This window comes from Cottoperca gobio, chromosome 13 (genome assembly GCF_900634415.1).
Source record: "Cottoperca gobio chromosome 13, fCotGob3.1, whole genome shotgun sequence".
Classification (NCBI taxonomy): domain Eukaryota; kingdom Metazoa; phylum Chordata; class Actinopteri; order Perciformes; family Bovichtidae; genus Cottoperca; species Cottoperca gobio.
In genome coordinates, this window is record NC_041367.1 from 4,635,145 (window position 1) to 4,651,988 (window position 16,844).

General features: G+C 41.7%; 1 protein-coding gene across 1 annotated transcript in view; it reads right to left on the reverse strand.

Moving 5' to 3' along the window:
- The window catches only part of clmpb (CXADR like membrane protein b), a 64,792-nt gene that overhangs the window by 16,852 nt on the left and 31,096 nt on the right, over nucleotides 1-16,844 (reverse strand). The window contains exon 2 of the mRNA XM_029446253.1: nucleotides 5,236-5,387. Within this exon, the coding sequence (XP_029302113.1) occupies nucleotides 5,236-5,387 (152 nt within the window). The remainder of the gene's footprint in view (nucleotides 1-5,235; nucleotides 5,388-16,844) is intronic.

Consider the following 16,844-nt stretch of genomic DNA (forward strand, 5'->3'; position numbering starts at 1 on the left):
TGTATGTATGTAGTATGTACTGTATGTATGTATGTATGTATGTATGTATGTAGTATGTACTGTATGTATGTATTTAGTTTGTATGTATGTAGTATGTATGTATCTAGTATGTACTGTGTGTATGTATGTAGTATGTATGTATTTAGTTTGTATATATGTAGTATGTATGTATCTAGTATGTACTGTATGTATGTAGTATGTACTGCATGTATGTATGCATGCATGTATGTAGTTTGTATGTATGTATGTATGTATGTAGTATGTATGTAGTATTTATGTAGTATGTATGTATGTAGTATGTACTGCATGTATGTATGCATGCATGTATGTAGTATGTATGTATGTAGTATGTACTGTATGTATGTAGTATGTACTGTATGCATGTATGTAGTATGTACTGTATGTATGTACTGTACTGTATGTAGTATGTACTGTATGCATGTATGTAGTATGTATGTATGCAGTATGTTCTGTATGTATGTATGTATGTAGTATGTATGTATGTATCTATGTAGAATGTATGTATGTATGTATGTATGTATGCATGTATGCATGGATGTATGTATGTATGTATGTATGTAGTATGTAGTATGTAGTATGTACTGTATGTATGTAGTATGTACTGTATGCATGTATGTAGTATGTACTGTATGTATGTAGTATTTACTGTACTGTATGTAGTATGTACTGTATGCATGTATGTAGTATGTATGTATGCAGTATGTACTGTATGTATGTAGTATGTATGTATGTAGTATGTATGTATGTATGTATGTATGTATGAATGGATGTAGTATGTATGTATGTAGTATGTATGTATGTATGTATTATATGTAGTATGTACTGTATGCATGTATGTATGTATGTAGTATGTACTGTATGTATGTAGTATGTATGTATGTATGTATGTAGGTATGCATGGATGTATGTAGTATGTATGTATGTATGTATGTATGTATGTAGTATGTATGTATGTATGTATGTAGTATGTATGTAGTATGTACTGTATGTATGTAGTATGTATGTATGTATGCATGGATGTATGTAGTATGTATGTATGTAGTATGTATGTATGTATGTAGTATGTACTGTATGTATGTATGTATGTATGTAGTATGTACTGTATGTATGTAGTATGTATGTATGTATGTATGTATGTATGTATGTATGTATGTATGTATGTATGTATGCATGGATGTATGTAGTATGTATGTATGTATGTATGTAGTATGTATGTATGTATGTATGTATGTATGTATGTATGTATGCATGCATGCATGTATGTATGTAGTATGTACTGTATGTATGTAGTATGTATGTATGTATGTATGTATGTATGTATGTATGTATGTATGTATGTATGTATGCATGGATGTATGTAGTATGTATGTATGTATGTAGTATGTATGTATGTATGTATGTAGTATGTACTGTATGTATGTAGTATGTATGTATGTATGTAGTATTTATGTATGTATGTATGTATGTATGTATGTATGTATGTATGTATGTATGTATGTATGTATGTATGTATGTATGAATGGATGTAGTATGTATGTATGTAGTATGTATGTATGTAGTATGTATGTAGTATGTACTGTATGTATGTAGTATGTATGTATGTATGTATGCATGGATGTATGTAGTATGTATGTATGTAGTATGTACTGTATGTATGTAATATGTATGTATGTATGTATGCATGTATGTATGCATGCATGTATGTATGTAGTATGTACTGTATGTATGTATGTATATATGTATGTATGTATGTATGTATGTATGTATGTATGTATGCATGTATATATGTATGCATGGATGTATGTAGTATGTACTGTATGTATGTATGTATGTATGTATGTATGTATGTATGTATGTATGTATGTATGTATGTATGCATGCATGTATGTATGTAGTATGTACTGTATGTATGTATGTATATATGTATGTATGTATGTATGTATGCATGTATGTATGTATGCATGGATGTATGTAGTATGTACTGTATGTATGTATGTATGTATGTATGTATGTATGTATGTATGTATGTATGTATGTATGTATGTATGCATGGATGTATGTAGTATGTATGTATGTATGTATGTATGTAGTATGTATGTAGTATGAATGATTTTTATGTATGTAGTATGTACTGTATGTATGTAGTATGTATGTATGTAGTATGTATGTAGTATGTATGTAGTATGTATGTATGTATATACTGTATGTATATACTGTATGTATGTTTATGTGGGACCTCACACATACGGGGTACATACATACACTTGTGTGTATATGCATTAAAGATGCATATAAAGTCATCAGGGTAAATCTATTCTACATGGTTGTTTTGTTTTGTGTCTATTTGTTTATTAGATAACTTTTGAATTTGTATTAATCGCAAAATAAATCAAATATAACAAACAAAAGCAACAACAATCAGATAAAGTGTATCTTTATCAGAACTTTGAACATGAGTTTGAGACTATTTCTTCTTTTTTCCAGTTATTTTTAGCACAAAGTTGATTGATGTTTGCAAAGACCGGGTCTTCAAAAGGAATAATGTGAAGATTTGAAACTTCACTGTAGACATCTAACATGTGTAAACCTGAACTAGAAAAGCTTTCGTTTCCTCTTCTCTGCCTTTTTATGTCTTTGCATGGCTCATTTCTATATACTCTACTTGTTTCTCTTTCTCTCTCTCTGCATCCACATCCACATCCACAAACACAAACAAACACAGCTGTCACAGTGGCCTATTACTCAGGGCAAGTGAGAGCCTGCAGATGGAGACGGCTAAATGCCGGTGCCACAGCGCATCAGTGCCTAAGAAACAGGGGCACCTGCTGTGATCACAGGTGACGACTGGCCATTTGCACAGACACACACACAGACACACACAAACACACACACACACACACACACACAGACACACACAAACACACACACCATCGTACTATGCAAACAGACATACATTATTGTGCAACAGCTTCAGGCGCAGAGCGACAAGGCCCTGGCACCTAAACAAAGTGGGACATAAAAGCATCTGCCTACGGGCACACTTCTGCTGCCTTCATGAACTCTGGACATGTAATACTCACATACACATGAGTATATAGACTACACTTAGTTTATTTATGCTTCTGGTTATGTCTTTATGTACTCTGAATGCATTCTTATGACACCGATTGAGAGAGATAGTGAAAGTGCCAGTGAGCATGAGGAATTTAAGTAATTTAGTAAAATGGCCGTGGGCTGTTAGCATAGTTTGCAATTAAAATTTGGTTTTTGAGGTTGTTTATTCAGTGAAAACTAAAAATATTGTAGACATAGTGTCTCTACCTTCAAAAGTGTTTTTTTAAGGGATATGAAGTCATTAGATGAAACATTTGGTTTAGTTTAGTAAAAATGTTTTGTTGTTATTTTCAGACGTACAACAAAAAACATTTAGTATTAAGTGTAACAAAACCTGAACTCTCCCTGCGCTCTTAAAGAAGGGAGATGCACTTTGGTGAAGCGTCTCGAGTCCCTCCGTGTCCTCAACACATGTACTCTGTACATTTGCTAACAGAGGCTAAATGTTGACAAGATGCTCTTTCCCTCTCAACACGGCCCTCCAGCAGAACAAAAGAATAATTTATTCATTCAGCTACAGGCGCAGTCTCTTTCCTAATCAAATTTTCAGACGTTTGATTTTAATTAATGGCGGCTTCAATGTTATCTTCCCGTTAAATATTCATCGCAATGTGGCAGCCTCCCTCTGAATCATCAAAGCATAAGACTCTTGTTTTCGCCTTTTCTTTCATTGCTAGCCCCTCTGTTTCCCCCCTTCACACACTCCTTCTCTTTTCTTTCTCTAACCAACACATCAGTGCATGAACAAACGACTTTCAAAGATAAAGGAAATCGCTTTCTTCTGACAGAAAGCTCGTGAGATTGTATGCTACGTCTGTCATCAGATAGTACGTTCAATTTGGGTGAAGAAAGGCAATGATTCAAAACCAGTGAAACGATACCAAATACGTCTTCAGAGGCTGCGAGACACAACATCAAGTTAAAGCTATTTAAAGACTTTCAGCCAGGTGATGCTTTACTTTGGACAGAATAGTCAAATTAGCTGTCATCTACTGGTTTCCTGTTTTCAGGAAGGACTCACAGCGAAGAAACCAAAATAAATATCCCTGTAGGTAGAGCATGTTCCAACATAATCATAACATAAACCATGTATTTGGGATTTAAGTTTTTTTTGTCTGTAAATAACTTAAAACACAGAGAGTATTTGGTGTATAGATGCTCAGATGTAACTGAGTCTCATGACACTCACTGGGTAAAGACACATATATTATTTGCAAATAACTCTAAAAACTTGCAAAGAAAGCAGGAGCACTTTAGAGTGACAGATATGCAGCATAGACTCTCTATTCCACGAGCTGACGTTTCGGTAAAACTTGGTGCCTTCCTTAGAGCTTAAGGGAGTGTGTGTGTGGGGTAGCGCGTCGATTGTGTGTTGAGGAAGCAGAGTACAGCAAACGTTTAGCAAATTCTAGCTAGCTTAAAACATTCTAGTTCTTCAATAGTGTCACAGCCACACGTTGTAGGAAATGAAGCAAGTTATGGCCAAGTCATGTTTGTACCTTTCATGCTGTGGAAAAAGTTCATAGTAAAGGGTCCAAGGTTATAGCTACTAAATGAGTTGGGGAACATCGGGGGCACGATTGTTCCTTTGTGAATGGCACTAAAACTTGAAGTGTCACAGTAACTTTGGGCATTGAGTTAATGTGCAACTATTATGGCTCCTGTTGGAAATCCATCAGCATGACTCAAAGGGAGAAAAGATAGAAGATAGATAAAAAAAGTGGATGTGTGAAAGAGAGAGAGAGAGAGAGAGAGAGAGAGAGAGAGAGAGAGAGAGAGAGAGAGAGAGAGAGAGAGAGAGAGAGAGGGGAAGGTATATCATGTCAGGTAGAGCTCTGAGTTTTAGCTCAGATGTCCACAACCTGTAACCCCGGGACACAAAGCCATCAGAAATATGTTTAAGTTTCTCCCCTGTTTATATTCTGCCTGTAGCATACAGTAAAAACACTTCAGGTTCCTCCTGTTGACCTTTTGAAGAAGCATAAAGCTTTACTTTATGAGTTGGCCCAATTTCCAAGGTGCTCATTTCAGTTGATTAATGTGTTGACATGACATGATGGTGGAAAGGTGGAGATGAAACAGAAAGGAATCTCAACTCACCACTTTCTGTTTGGAGTTTGGCTTTTGCAATAGCCACTCGATGTCGAGAGAGTTGGACGACGGGAACTGGTGGTGGCATGGTAAGGTGGCATTGTCCCCGACGACCTTCTTCATCTCCGTCTGGGCACCCGCTGACAGCAGGCCGCATAGAACTGTGGAAGAGGAAGAGAGCGGGTTAGAAAGATAGAGAGAGGTAGAGAGATGTCAGATGGGGACACTTGCTCTATCCAAACTTGAGACTAAAAGGCAGATGGGAAGCAATACCATGCCGATAGAGGAAACTGAGACGGAAGACGCAGCGAGAGATATCCAGAATCCCAATCACTATCTGACAGATGCTGAGATACGTCACACACAGACACTGAACATAGAAGATTCTCCATTTTTTTTTACAGGAAATATAGTTTGGCGTTGGAGGTCAGAGAGAAGTATTATGATGATCTTTTTTGTTAACCCCTTTTTGACAAGGGCAGTCAAAGAACACATTCATATTCACAGCAACAGCTGCGGGCGAATTGTGGAAGGAAAGGTATACAGCTTTCGATTACCGAGAAGCAACACCGCCTGCACGCGGACACGTCTGCTGTAAAACTGTTAAGGATACAGTTATTGAGTCACTTGAATTACTCAAGTCTTCCAAACCAGTCCTGGCTACTTTCATATTATCACCCGAGAAACACAATGCGATTGAGATTTGACACTTTTCTCAAACGGAACAAGCAATCATAGTAACACACATACCCAAACAATCCCACAGTCTCCTCAGTGAAGAACTTGGGTTGCAGTAGAAAGTAGCAATAGTTATGTTTGCGGGTACAAGCGAGTGACTTTGGGCAGCGGCCAGACTGTCAGGGTCTGTGTCTCAACGGGGGAGCAGCAAGGCTAATTTATTGGAGGATGCTGGACAGCCCGGCGGGCTTGAATGGAATTAGCCAGAGGCGTCAGGGGGGTTTGCTGGAAGCTGTAGCTACGGATTGTGCTTGTGTGTGTGCGTGTGCTTTTGTGTGTCCAGAGGGGGTGGTGTACTGCTGAGATATCCGACCCCTTCCACCTGGTAAAAAGACGATGCTGCAGACATCTCTACAACATTTAACTTAACTACCTGCCTTTAATTGAATTGCCGAACAAGCCAATAGCTCTTGGGATTTCTGAGCGCTTAAATAAAGTCATCCAGCCGGCAGATGATCATTTGGAATTATGCAGGAATGTATAGGTTGTGTAAATATTATTACATCTCCTTTTCATTATCATGCTGCTTAATAGCTCAGAGGTTCAATATTACCTCTTGTTTGCGCAGAGTAAATAAACATGGTGGTGTGGGACACCTATTTAAAGAGAAACTATTTATATTCACAGGTGTTGTGTCTGCGGTGGTGGAGTGTTCAACCCTGAGCCCGTGCTTGAAAGAATCCCTTTGTGCTCAACAGACACAATCGCATGCTGTCAAAATGTTCCACAGGAGGCCAAATGCATCAGCAATCACTGGGCGCCTGTCCACTTGCTCACTGGTCCACCCTCACAGGAGCCAACACCCTGTCCCATAAGTGATCTCTGGGCCAATGAAAATGTCAGCTCTGTGCTGTGAAACCAATGAGTCAGTGCTGACGCAGGACACAGAGGAGTAGCCTCACACAAACCACTTCTTCCGAGGGAACTTCAGTCATACGGATGACATCATCTGGTGGATTTCAGCAGTTCTTCAAGTTTTGTTTAAGCTCTGTCTCTACTTTGTGAGTCTGCTATAAGCCTGAGCTCTGGGATACTCACTGTCAATCAAGTTTGAGGTTTCCAATTGGCATTCACTAGTTGGACAGAGAGAGGGCACTTCACGGCTGAGTGTTTGTGTCTATTTGGCAGCCCAGGAGTGACAGGATGCATTGCTGAGGTTCTTCTGCTCTGTTGGACCACCTGCTCCGTTCAAATCATTAGTCAGCAGAAAAACAAGGGCCACCCCTCGTAACAGAGGAGCTCCAGGACCCTGAAGGTATCCCCGTTTATGACTTTTTAATGCAACATTTGCAGGGTCATTCATCTTGTAGGATCCCCACTGATATTGGTTTGGATGTCAGAAAAGAGAACGAGAGCTTTGCAGTGAAAAGAAAAGAACAGTCAGACCCGTGTGTGTGCACATGTGTGTCCACGTGTGTGTGTGGACCTAATGGTGCGAGTTAATGCTCGATGGTAGTATAGCGTTCTGCTACGAGACCTGTGCCTACTGTCTCCCCTCAGCTCCTCAGGCTAACCTCTGTAATCAGTGCTTCTGCACCCACCAGCAGCCCCGGGCTGAACCAAGCACTGTGAAGCAGGCCTGATAAGAGCTGCCTGCTTCTTTTCTCACCCCCCACCTCCTACTTAACTGCCCACCGCTTCAACTGTAGGCTCTGTAAATGGAAGAGTTTACCCGAAAGATAGACAGTGACTGCTGAAACCGGGGCATTGCAATCTTAGTATAGACTTTCCACAAAGCTGACTTTAAATTGAACTTCAAACAATGACCGGGCTTCGCTCACTAACTCTGGCGTTGCTGATGTCAAAAATGTGACTCATTGGCCAACAATGAGAATTTGAGTGACATAAATTGTATGTATTCCACAGAAAGAAATCGGCAGTGAATGTGCTGTATCTGTGACATACAGAAAATAGTTTTGGCCAGAAAGAGTTGGCAGATATATCAAAATGGGTATTGGTGGATATGCAGTTGCTGCACCCCACTTTTCCATACTTATTTATGGTCCTGCAGAGGGGCTTTTGTGCTGTGGAATGGATGACACAGTGCTCCCAAAATAAGCTCGCCTTGATGTGCGTTTGCATTTGGATTGGCCTCATTTACTGTGTGCACAGCTGGGACGGTTGGACTGAAAGACCCCATCATTTGTGTCAACATCAACTATGAGACACAACAGAATTCATTGCTGTGGCAGCTATGCACACACAGTATGAAAAATTGTTTGGTCAGTGAAGTTTGGGTTTGCGACCTTGGCTTTCGATTTGCAGTAAGGTGACCTAGAAAATATAAAAACTGGGGAACAGCTTAAAGATAGATAACGTTCCTGGTCACGGTGCTGTGCCTGCATCGCATGTCTTTATGAGATTCCATAAGGACATGGGAAAGGCTATCTGAATAAACATAGCCATCTTGAGAGAGAGATAAATGTGGGAAGGACTTGTGATATGGTAGCTGGCGCCACATCCCAGGCCATGTCCTCTGTCGCTCTCCTTTCTCTCATTCTGTCTGCTTTTCTCAGCTCTGTTTGGCTCAGCGTCATGCTCGCATTTGTGGCGAGGTTCAATCTTTTACCGACAGCAACAAAAAAGGAAATAAGCACATCATAATTAACAAAAGAAAGTAGAAGCTAACACCAGAGGTTTGGAGAGAGAGAGAGACAGAGAGAGAGAGAGAGAGAGATAGACGTATTGACAAAGAGAGAGAATGAGAGGCTATGGTGAAATATGGAGGAACCCATTTCTATGAAAAGGCCCTAGGGGGAGTTGTGCTCCAGTAAATCCGCCTTACAGAGCGCTGCAATCTTGTTATAGTGTGGCCAGTGAGACGGACAGACAGACAAACAAGGCAGGCTTGGATCTTTCACACTGCCCAAAGTCAAGCCCCATATCCCCTCAGTCAGCACATTGGCTGGGCCATGGGCCTTTGCTATGTCCAAAGCTTGTGACCTCTGGTACTCAAACACAGCAGATCAAAGAAGGGAGAGGGACAGGGAGAGATACAGCGGGTGAGAGGAGTGAAAGGGCAGAGAGAAATGGGTTGAGGGAGGGGTGGAGAGATGGTGCATTGCCTTATTTTGAGCACTTACTGTAAGCCACCGGTGTGGAGGATGGATTAAACCGTCACAAAGGTGGTTTTAGACGCAGGTTAGCAGAAGCACAATAGGAGGAAAAGACTGGAGGTATTACAATTTTATTTCTGCTGACAATTTCTTATTGTGCGCATTGTGTTGCTTTTCGTGTACTGCTTTTTCCATCTACATTATCTGTACATGCGGGACTACTGGTGTGCATGATGTACGCTTTATGTGAAAACATGCTGCCTATCGACACAACACACTGTAGATGCGAGGGACTATCTTTTGCCGACAGTTAATAGTGCCCCAGCACACAAATATTTGATTTAGAAGACAGCTGTCCTCGGGCTTACAGACTCATGTCACATTTGAGTAACGTGTACAGCCTCACTGCACAGGCAAAAGTAGCAATCATGTCCCAACCCTGCCAATCTGTGAAAGAAGATCTTCTGTAAATTACAGACGTATCAAGGACTGCATTGCATGCAGGAGAAAGAGAAATGTTTGGGCTATGACCTCCATATGAATTCTCTAAAAAAATAGGGCTTTATACATGTAAATAGCAACATCTGATAAGGCAAATATAAATACAATTCCTCCATTCTTATTGCTGACATGAAGCTAGTTTTTTATCTGCGTTGGGTACATGCTGAGACAAGCATAGGGCTGATGAGACAAACAGTGAAACACTCAGATCAGCGTGCTGTTTAAAAGGCTCAGTCTGCCCCCACAAATATTACAGCAATCCTATGTGACCTGAATTGGCTATTCAAATGCCATTTATGCTATAAATACCACCAAAGTGACACAGAAATTCACAGAGAGTAGGTTACATCTTGCCCTTTCCTCTTTCCTTATTTCTTTGAGGATTTAGAGACAGACTTGCTCGAAACGGCAAAACATTCTTCAGATGTCTCAGAAGACAAGAAGTCGCCTCCAGTTGTTAGCGCAAACTGAGTGCCTACCAAAACAACCCCCGTGCACACTCTGTGAGAGAGTCCTTTATTCATACAGCCCCAGCTCCCTTTTTAATTACAGCTTCATAAGGGGTAAGTCTCTTTAAATGTACCAAGTTATCATGCCCTATTAAAACACATGTTTTGCATATGGCACACTACACTAGTCTCCTTGTAGTTTCAAGGTCCATCTCATGAATATATTGCTCCTGTGAAAATCAAAGGGGCTGTTTTTTTCCCCCCAGACTGGAGGCTGACTCTTTGAAGGGATAAAATCCCATAATCCTCCTCGCCTCACACCCAGCGACCGACGCTCCCTTCCGCTGACACAGAGCTTTTGTCGATAACACTTCACAATAAGGTACACAGAGTCACCATCAAGGAGTGAGCGTGGAACAAATAAGAGCTAACTGCTAATTAGCAATAGCTAACAAGAAGTTACTCGCTAGTTTTGTTCCACCCTCCATGAAATATGTTACAATAAATGTGTCACTGCTTCACGAATATCTTGCAAGACTTGCTATGTGTGTGTCTCGTTAAGGGGAAAGTGTCACATCCCACTAACGAGCAGCTAATACCATTTAGACATGGGACCAGTTACCAGGTACTTGAGTGTCAGCACCATGAGGGCTACTTGAGGAGTGAGTCATCTGGAGGTTGAAAACCATCCTATTCATGTTCATCTTTGATGAGAGGTTTTCTAAGAAGTCTGGCTGGAGCAATAATGGATGGGTTTGAGGACGAAAAGAATGGAATAATTTCCACGATAATCACTTGAACCTGGAGGGGGAAGATGGATGGAAAAGGTGTGGGGACCAGTGGCAATGGGGAAAAGGGAGATAAATGACCACCGAGGTCTGAATAATGTAAGGCCCTGTGGTAAATATTCACCTGGTGCCGCTGCTCTTATTGCCTTCATTAGCATCCCTTTCACAGCCTCTACATTGATGTCACGTGAAGCGATAGGGACGCCATCCCGCCGACGGATCCCCAAAATAGATTCAAAATTAGTTTTGGGACAAGCACTTTTAATTCCCCCAAAGTATTCTTCATTTTCTCTCAGCAACAAAAATAGGAAGTAGGCAGGAGATAGAAAAAAATAAGCTAATTACACCATTCCCCAGGGGAAGGAGAGTCAGTGCAACCTGCTTACAGTGCGATACACATCTTCTCAACGCTGCATCTGGTGGCGTCACCCACACTCATGGGTGTAGCTGTCCAAGATGCTCCAGCTACTCCATAAATCTTATAGCCTGAAATGGTCCAAAGAGCTCAGCAACCTGTACGACAAACACTTTCTTGCTTTTACCATTTCTTGTACAAGGTGACTCTGCATTTTACCACGTATATTCAAAATGGAAAACACTGACACACGACGCGCCATTGTGAGCAGCCGGACCTTTACTTCTTTTAAATTCTAATTCTAGACACGTGGCAAAGTGGAAAAGGTGACAAGCAGAACTCCTTTCTCTAGTAACAAGAAAACATTGATTGTCATTGGCTGGAATTTTGTTCTTTCTTTTTATAAATTAAAAACCAATTCATCATTTTGGAAAGGATGGTCCTCATTTAAAATGTTAATTACAGCAATGCATCTTCGAGACTTCCGCCTGACTTGCAGAATAATCTGCAAAAGCTTGTGTGGTGTTAAACTGTTTACATTTGGCTTCCTAAAACACCATTCAAGACCATTTTCATTCCTTTTATGTGCTAAGACTGAACAAGTGTCCAAATGTCAAATGGTCTGTTTTGCACTAGATAACACGCTTCGGTTTAAATAGGGCTTTGGACAGTGACCTCTCCAGCAACGGATCCTCCCAACATCTGAAACCAGCACGTGTGAACATTTACTTTGCTCTACATGAGCGTCTCCAAAACCTGAGACCACAGAGAAGCATGCAGCGAAGAGAGGAGAGAGTTAACGTCTTAAAGAAACTTATCACAAAGCTTACTGTGACATGCGTGGGTCTGTGCATGTGTGTAAAGGTTACATCCTCCCTGCAGTATGTGCTCACTGCCTCGAATAACCTTCCCAATGAGAAAACACATTTTAATGGAGGACAGAGGAGAGTGAATCCCATGTTTAAAAAGTGCTTCATTCTCTTTCGCTGTTGCCAAAATACTTTTGCTGAAACTCCCTTCCACAAGCATGTGTCTACGACTGAAAAGAAAATGATTGCTTGGTTTCAAAGTTGTAAGTCAGCAATTTGGGCTATCAAAGAAAACAACTCCAAATCCGGCCGGAGAAATTATATTTGCTTTGACGGATATCAGATTTGCTTTCCCCTCACAAAAGGAAACTTTCTTTCCATTCCTGCACGGAATATTTTTCCTATTCCTCCTTTTCCAACAAGGTTTTGTCCCAGGGCTGAGCTTATTACTCGGTCTGTGTGGCATTACGCTATTTCTGTTGGCAGGGCTTTATTGAATAAGAGCGGAAAATATTCATCATCACACAGATCTCCAGTAAAGGTAAAAGACGCCACAGTGGAAGGTTGATCTTTGCCGAGTTTGACCACGCATGCCTGACAGATGGTGCAGAGAGAAGCAAGATGAGCTGTATTCATTAAAACACTGCAGAATACACAGTTCCCCTGCTGCAGCTCTCCTGGTGAGCACTGGTATGCTATGATATCCTATCTAAGCACTGCTGGAGTTTGGACAGATGGGCTAGCTCTGATGTACACAACAATAATGCCCACAGTATACATACAAACAAGCTTTTTCTCCTGCCTCTTCCACTGGCACGTCATGCAACCGTGGACACAGTTCTGTTCCCCCTGACACAAAATGCTCTTCAATTTCCCAGGTTATTTATGTGGACTAATCTCAATCTGTGGCTGGCAAGCGTGTGAACGAACTCCTCTCACATTGTTGAAGTGGCTGGACATGGGCACTGACCTCAGCGGATCAATACTTAATAAGCTTTTGCGCTGCCAAGTCAATTTTGCTGCAATCTGCAATTTTTTTTTTATGTCCATTAGGTTGAAAATAGAGCTGACTGTGTGTATGACCACAGGAAGTGGAATGTAACGCGGTCGCCCGGCCTCCCTCTCATGATGGATGCCTCACAATAGTGCGAGACCGATGAGAATTTATCAAATCACATCTAGCTCATGCACTATAAAGTACTACACCGCGGACTTTTATTAAATGCAATTCAATACCCCAGTGGTGTTTCAAAGAAGCCTTTAACAACTTGTGGGAAGACAATAAGAGCCACAGTGGGCTATATGGTTAAGTTTGGCTGCACGTGACAAACAAGGGGAGCGGGAGGGAGCCCAGAGCTATGCTATATTTGGAGCAGCACTAAAGCTCGGCTTTAGAAGCATTGTAAGATAGCCCCAATCTGGATATATATGAGCACTACGTTTTGGGAGCTCAGTCAGTAGACTGTGGGGATTCTGGACGCCCTCCGTATTTGTCTGCTCCTCTTCCTCGCCTCTCTGCACACACAGATTAAATTCCATTATTTAGGTCACTGCGATTTCTTTGTCACTGTCTAAAGTCCAAGTTCACCTGGGGTTACACGGCGAAGCAAAGACGCTAATTTACTTCGCTTTGTCCACGGGAAAATAAGAAGTGAACACAACAGAGCAGCTCCCATGTTGTACATTTCACCGGCTAATTGAAAACAGACGGGACGCTAACTCCCTCTCTCCATCCGCCCAGCTCTAACGCGCTGCGTCACTGACATATTAGTGCTGTCTCCAGTCCTGTGGTATGCATCTGACGTATGACTTTGCTTGATCGGTTGCGCAAAAAATAACAAAGCAGGGGACGTCTCATACACAAGCGAGAGAATGATATTGTTACAGCCGCTGTGGCTGCAGCTGCAAAGGACAAAGAGATAACCTATCCGTCCGAGCCTGTGACTAGGAAGGGCACGTCGATGGCTGCCATTTCCCCAGAGGTGAGCAGATGCCACGTCTGTTTTGGCAGCTGTATACTAAGAGGTGTTGACTTGTGGTGGCGGCTGACAGAGGCAGAGTGGTGGCTCTACGATTGGTCAACAGGGGCTGCAAGGCTTCCAGGAAAGGCCTCACTTAGGCTCATTTAGGAGAGTTAATGGACCAACGTACCATCTGTCCTTATGATTAGCTATGCTCATACAGGACACTAACCTTATTCACCTGCTACACACACACACACATGCGTAAAACACACCTAGAGAAACAAACATACAGACACAGAGTCCACAGGAGGGTATGTGCATTCATCTTGACATTGAAAAAAAAGCAAAATACACATTAACTTATTAAAGGTCAGCAGAGAAAAGTGTGAACGACTGTATGGCTCTAGATGGTTTAAGTGTATCCCTTGGACCATAAAAAAGCATTAGCACCTTGTAGCTTTGTAAAAGTGACCAGCAAAGTCTCTTAGCAGTGATAGAAAAACACACACAGACACGCTCCTCCAAACAAACGCCTGCCCTTTGTGCTGCTCGGCACTACTTCTTCCCACCCCCCTGATGTCTAGAAAAGGAATGCCCACGCGGCCACATCCGAGGGCGGAGAGAAGATTGAAACCAGATGAATTGAGCTTGGGTACTGCCTGCTCGCCAGGCCCATATTTCACTCCCCAAAGCCTGATTAAAACGAGGTGCGGCACTAGCTGGGCCAAGGCAGCTTATTCCGGCTCGGAGAAGGACATTTGCTTGCAGTTACACTCTGGGCAAGGAAGAAACGGGGCGAAGGTCACGACTAAAGTTTCTACAAATGGCTCCCACTGCCACTGTAGAGGTTTCTTCGATAAAGCACAGAAAGTCCCTGCACACTTTCTATTTAAAGATGGATTTGATTAAATTTGATTCTGCCTGAAAACAAGGAGGAATCTGTCACCTTGAGTTGTGTGTGTGTTGTGTGAGGTATGAAGGTATAAACAAAGGCAAACTGTAAGAAGTATTAGCATCCTACAGACGTCAGATATAAACAATGTGACACACATTATATAGAAACACAGATATGAATGTTTTTCATCTTTGAATTACAGATACATCACTAACAAGAGTAATGCTGAAATGAATAACGTCCCTTTGAGAATGTAAAGTGTTTATAAGAGTATAAGGGTCCTGTAGAGTATCATGAAGCCTATAAAGGGTTTACTGTGTAGTACTTTAGGGTGGAGTGCACATGTCAACAATAAATCCTGAATACTTAGAGGATATGACTCTGTTCTCAAGATCTCTGAGGCAGAGTGTTCATGCTCGTGTCCGCAGACATTACAGTCAGAGTTGAGCAATGTTGCAAACTTTGGAACGAGAATTTACTGACATTAAAAAGGAACGGAAAAGAACAGCTTAACATGCCACGTGTTGTTTTCTCCTGCCTTGACCAGTTAAGAGTGCAAACCCAACGAGTGTGTCTTCATGCTGGAGGTCATGTCATTGCGTGCATGCGTGTGTGTGTGTGTGTGTGTGTGTGTGTGTGTGTGTGTGGGCAAGACAGCGAGACAGCAAGAGACAGGGTGCTATAGGTGTGTGTCTGTGTGTGGAGCTTAACACATGTGTGAGTGTGACAGACTGATTAGCCGCCTGTTTTCATCGACTGTCTGCGGTCGCCTCTCCAGAGATAGCGAGGCGGAGTTGGAGAGTTTCCTACTATTTTCCAGCACCGGCTTCTCTCTCTTTCCTTCCCATGCAGCTGGTCGGCCACACTCGCCACTCGATGCCAAACACACTCCCCTCTATCCCCTTGACATTTTAGCTATGTTACCGCTGAGAGAGTTGTGGCTCGCCTGCCTGCTGCTCGCCTGTACACATGAGTAAATAAGGCCCAGCTCATTTCATTCGGCCATAATGTTTAATCTGCATTTGCTTGGTCAACGAGAGGTTAATCTCATTACCTTTTGCTAAATGGCATACTTGGGTATCCTCTGACAAGACCACGGCTAGACACAAGTTAATTAAAAGAGCAATTAAAAGAAGACAGTACGTCCCACTGAACAGCGGTAATATGTTCCCTTGACACCAACACAGCGATGTTGAATCACGCCGTTATACTACAGTTTGTCATTAATAACAAACCACTTTTCATTACAAACAAAGGAGACTAGTAGTAGCGGAGGAATAGAAAAACACTGGCACGAGATGAACTTGTGTTGTGGTTGAACATGTGCTTCAAACTAACCTTTGACAGTGTTTGTGGTTTACCTACTTTGAGGCGCCTTATTAAAAAGCAAGCCTCACCACAACACACACGCACACTATTACAGCAGTTAATCAACTCTAACAGGTTGTTACAACTCTGACATGCTATTAGTGGAGACCGGCTCAGAGGAGACTTCAATGTCATGGATGAGGGTAAGAGATTACAATGGAGAACTGGAATCTAACAAAACACTAGTTAGAGGCATGTTAACGTTAGTTTAGATCAAGAAATGTGAAGATTTCTCAACAATTTTGTTGTTGTTTTCCATAATGATTGACACAATCTGCACCTATTTCACTTCCTTGTATTCAATTCAGTGATTGAAGTTTAGGAAATGTGTTTCAGAGACGCAGAGCAACGTGTAAAGGTGTGTTGGGACTTAAACTTCTGTATTTTAATGCTAAACCTTCATCTTTTAGTTAAAGAAAATGACAAACAAACATTAATTTATGCTAAGAACCTTTCTTCATACATCTTTAATACAACGCGGCACGACGCAGGATTTACGTCACGAACACTTACATCATCCTGAAATGTGTGATCTGACTTTACAAGAACTCTCCCTCTCTGTCATCTCTACGAGGGCCATTAGGCACTCCTCAGTGTTCGGTGCCTTGTTAGCACACAGGAAAGCGAGGGAGCTGGGGAAGTAGCCTGCTAGCTGCCTGCCCTGTGGGTACCACTACCGGCTCCAGCCTCCCTAC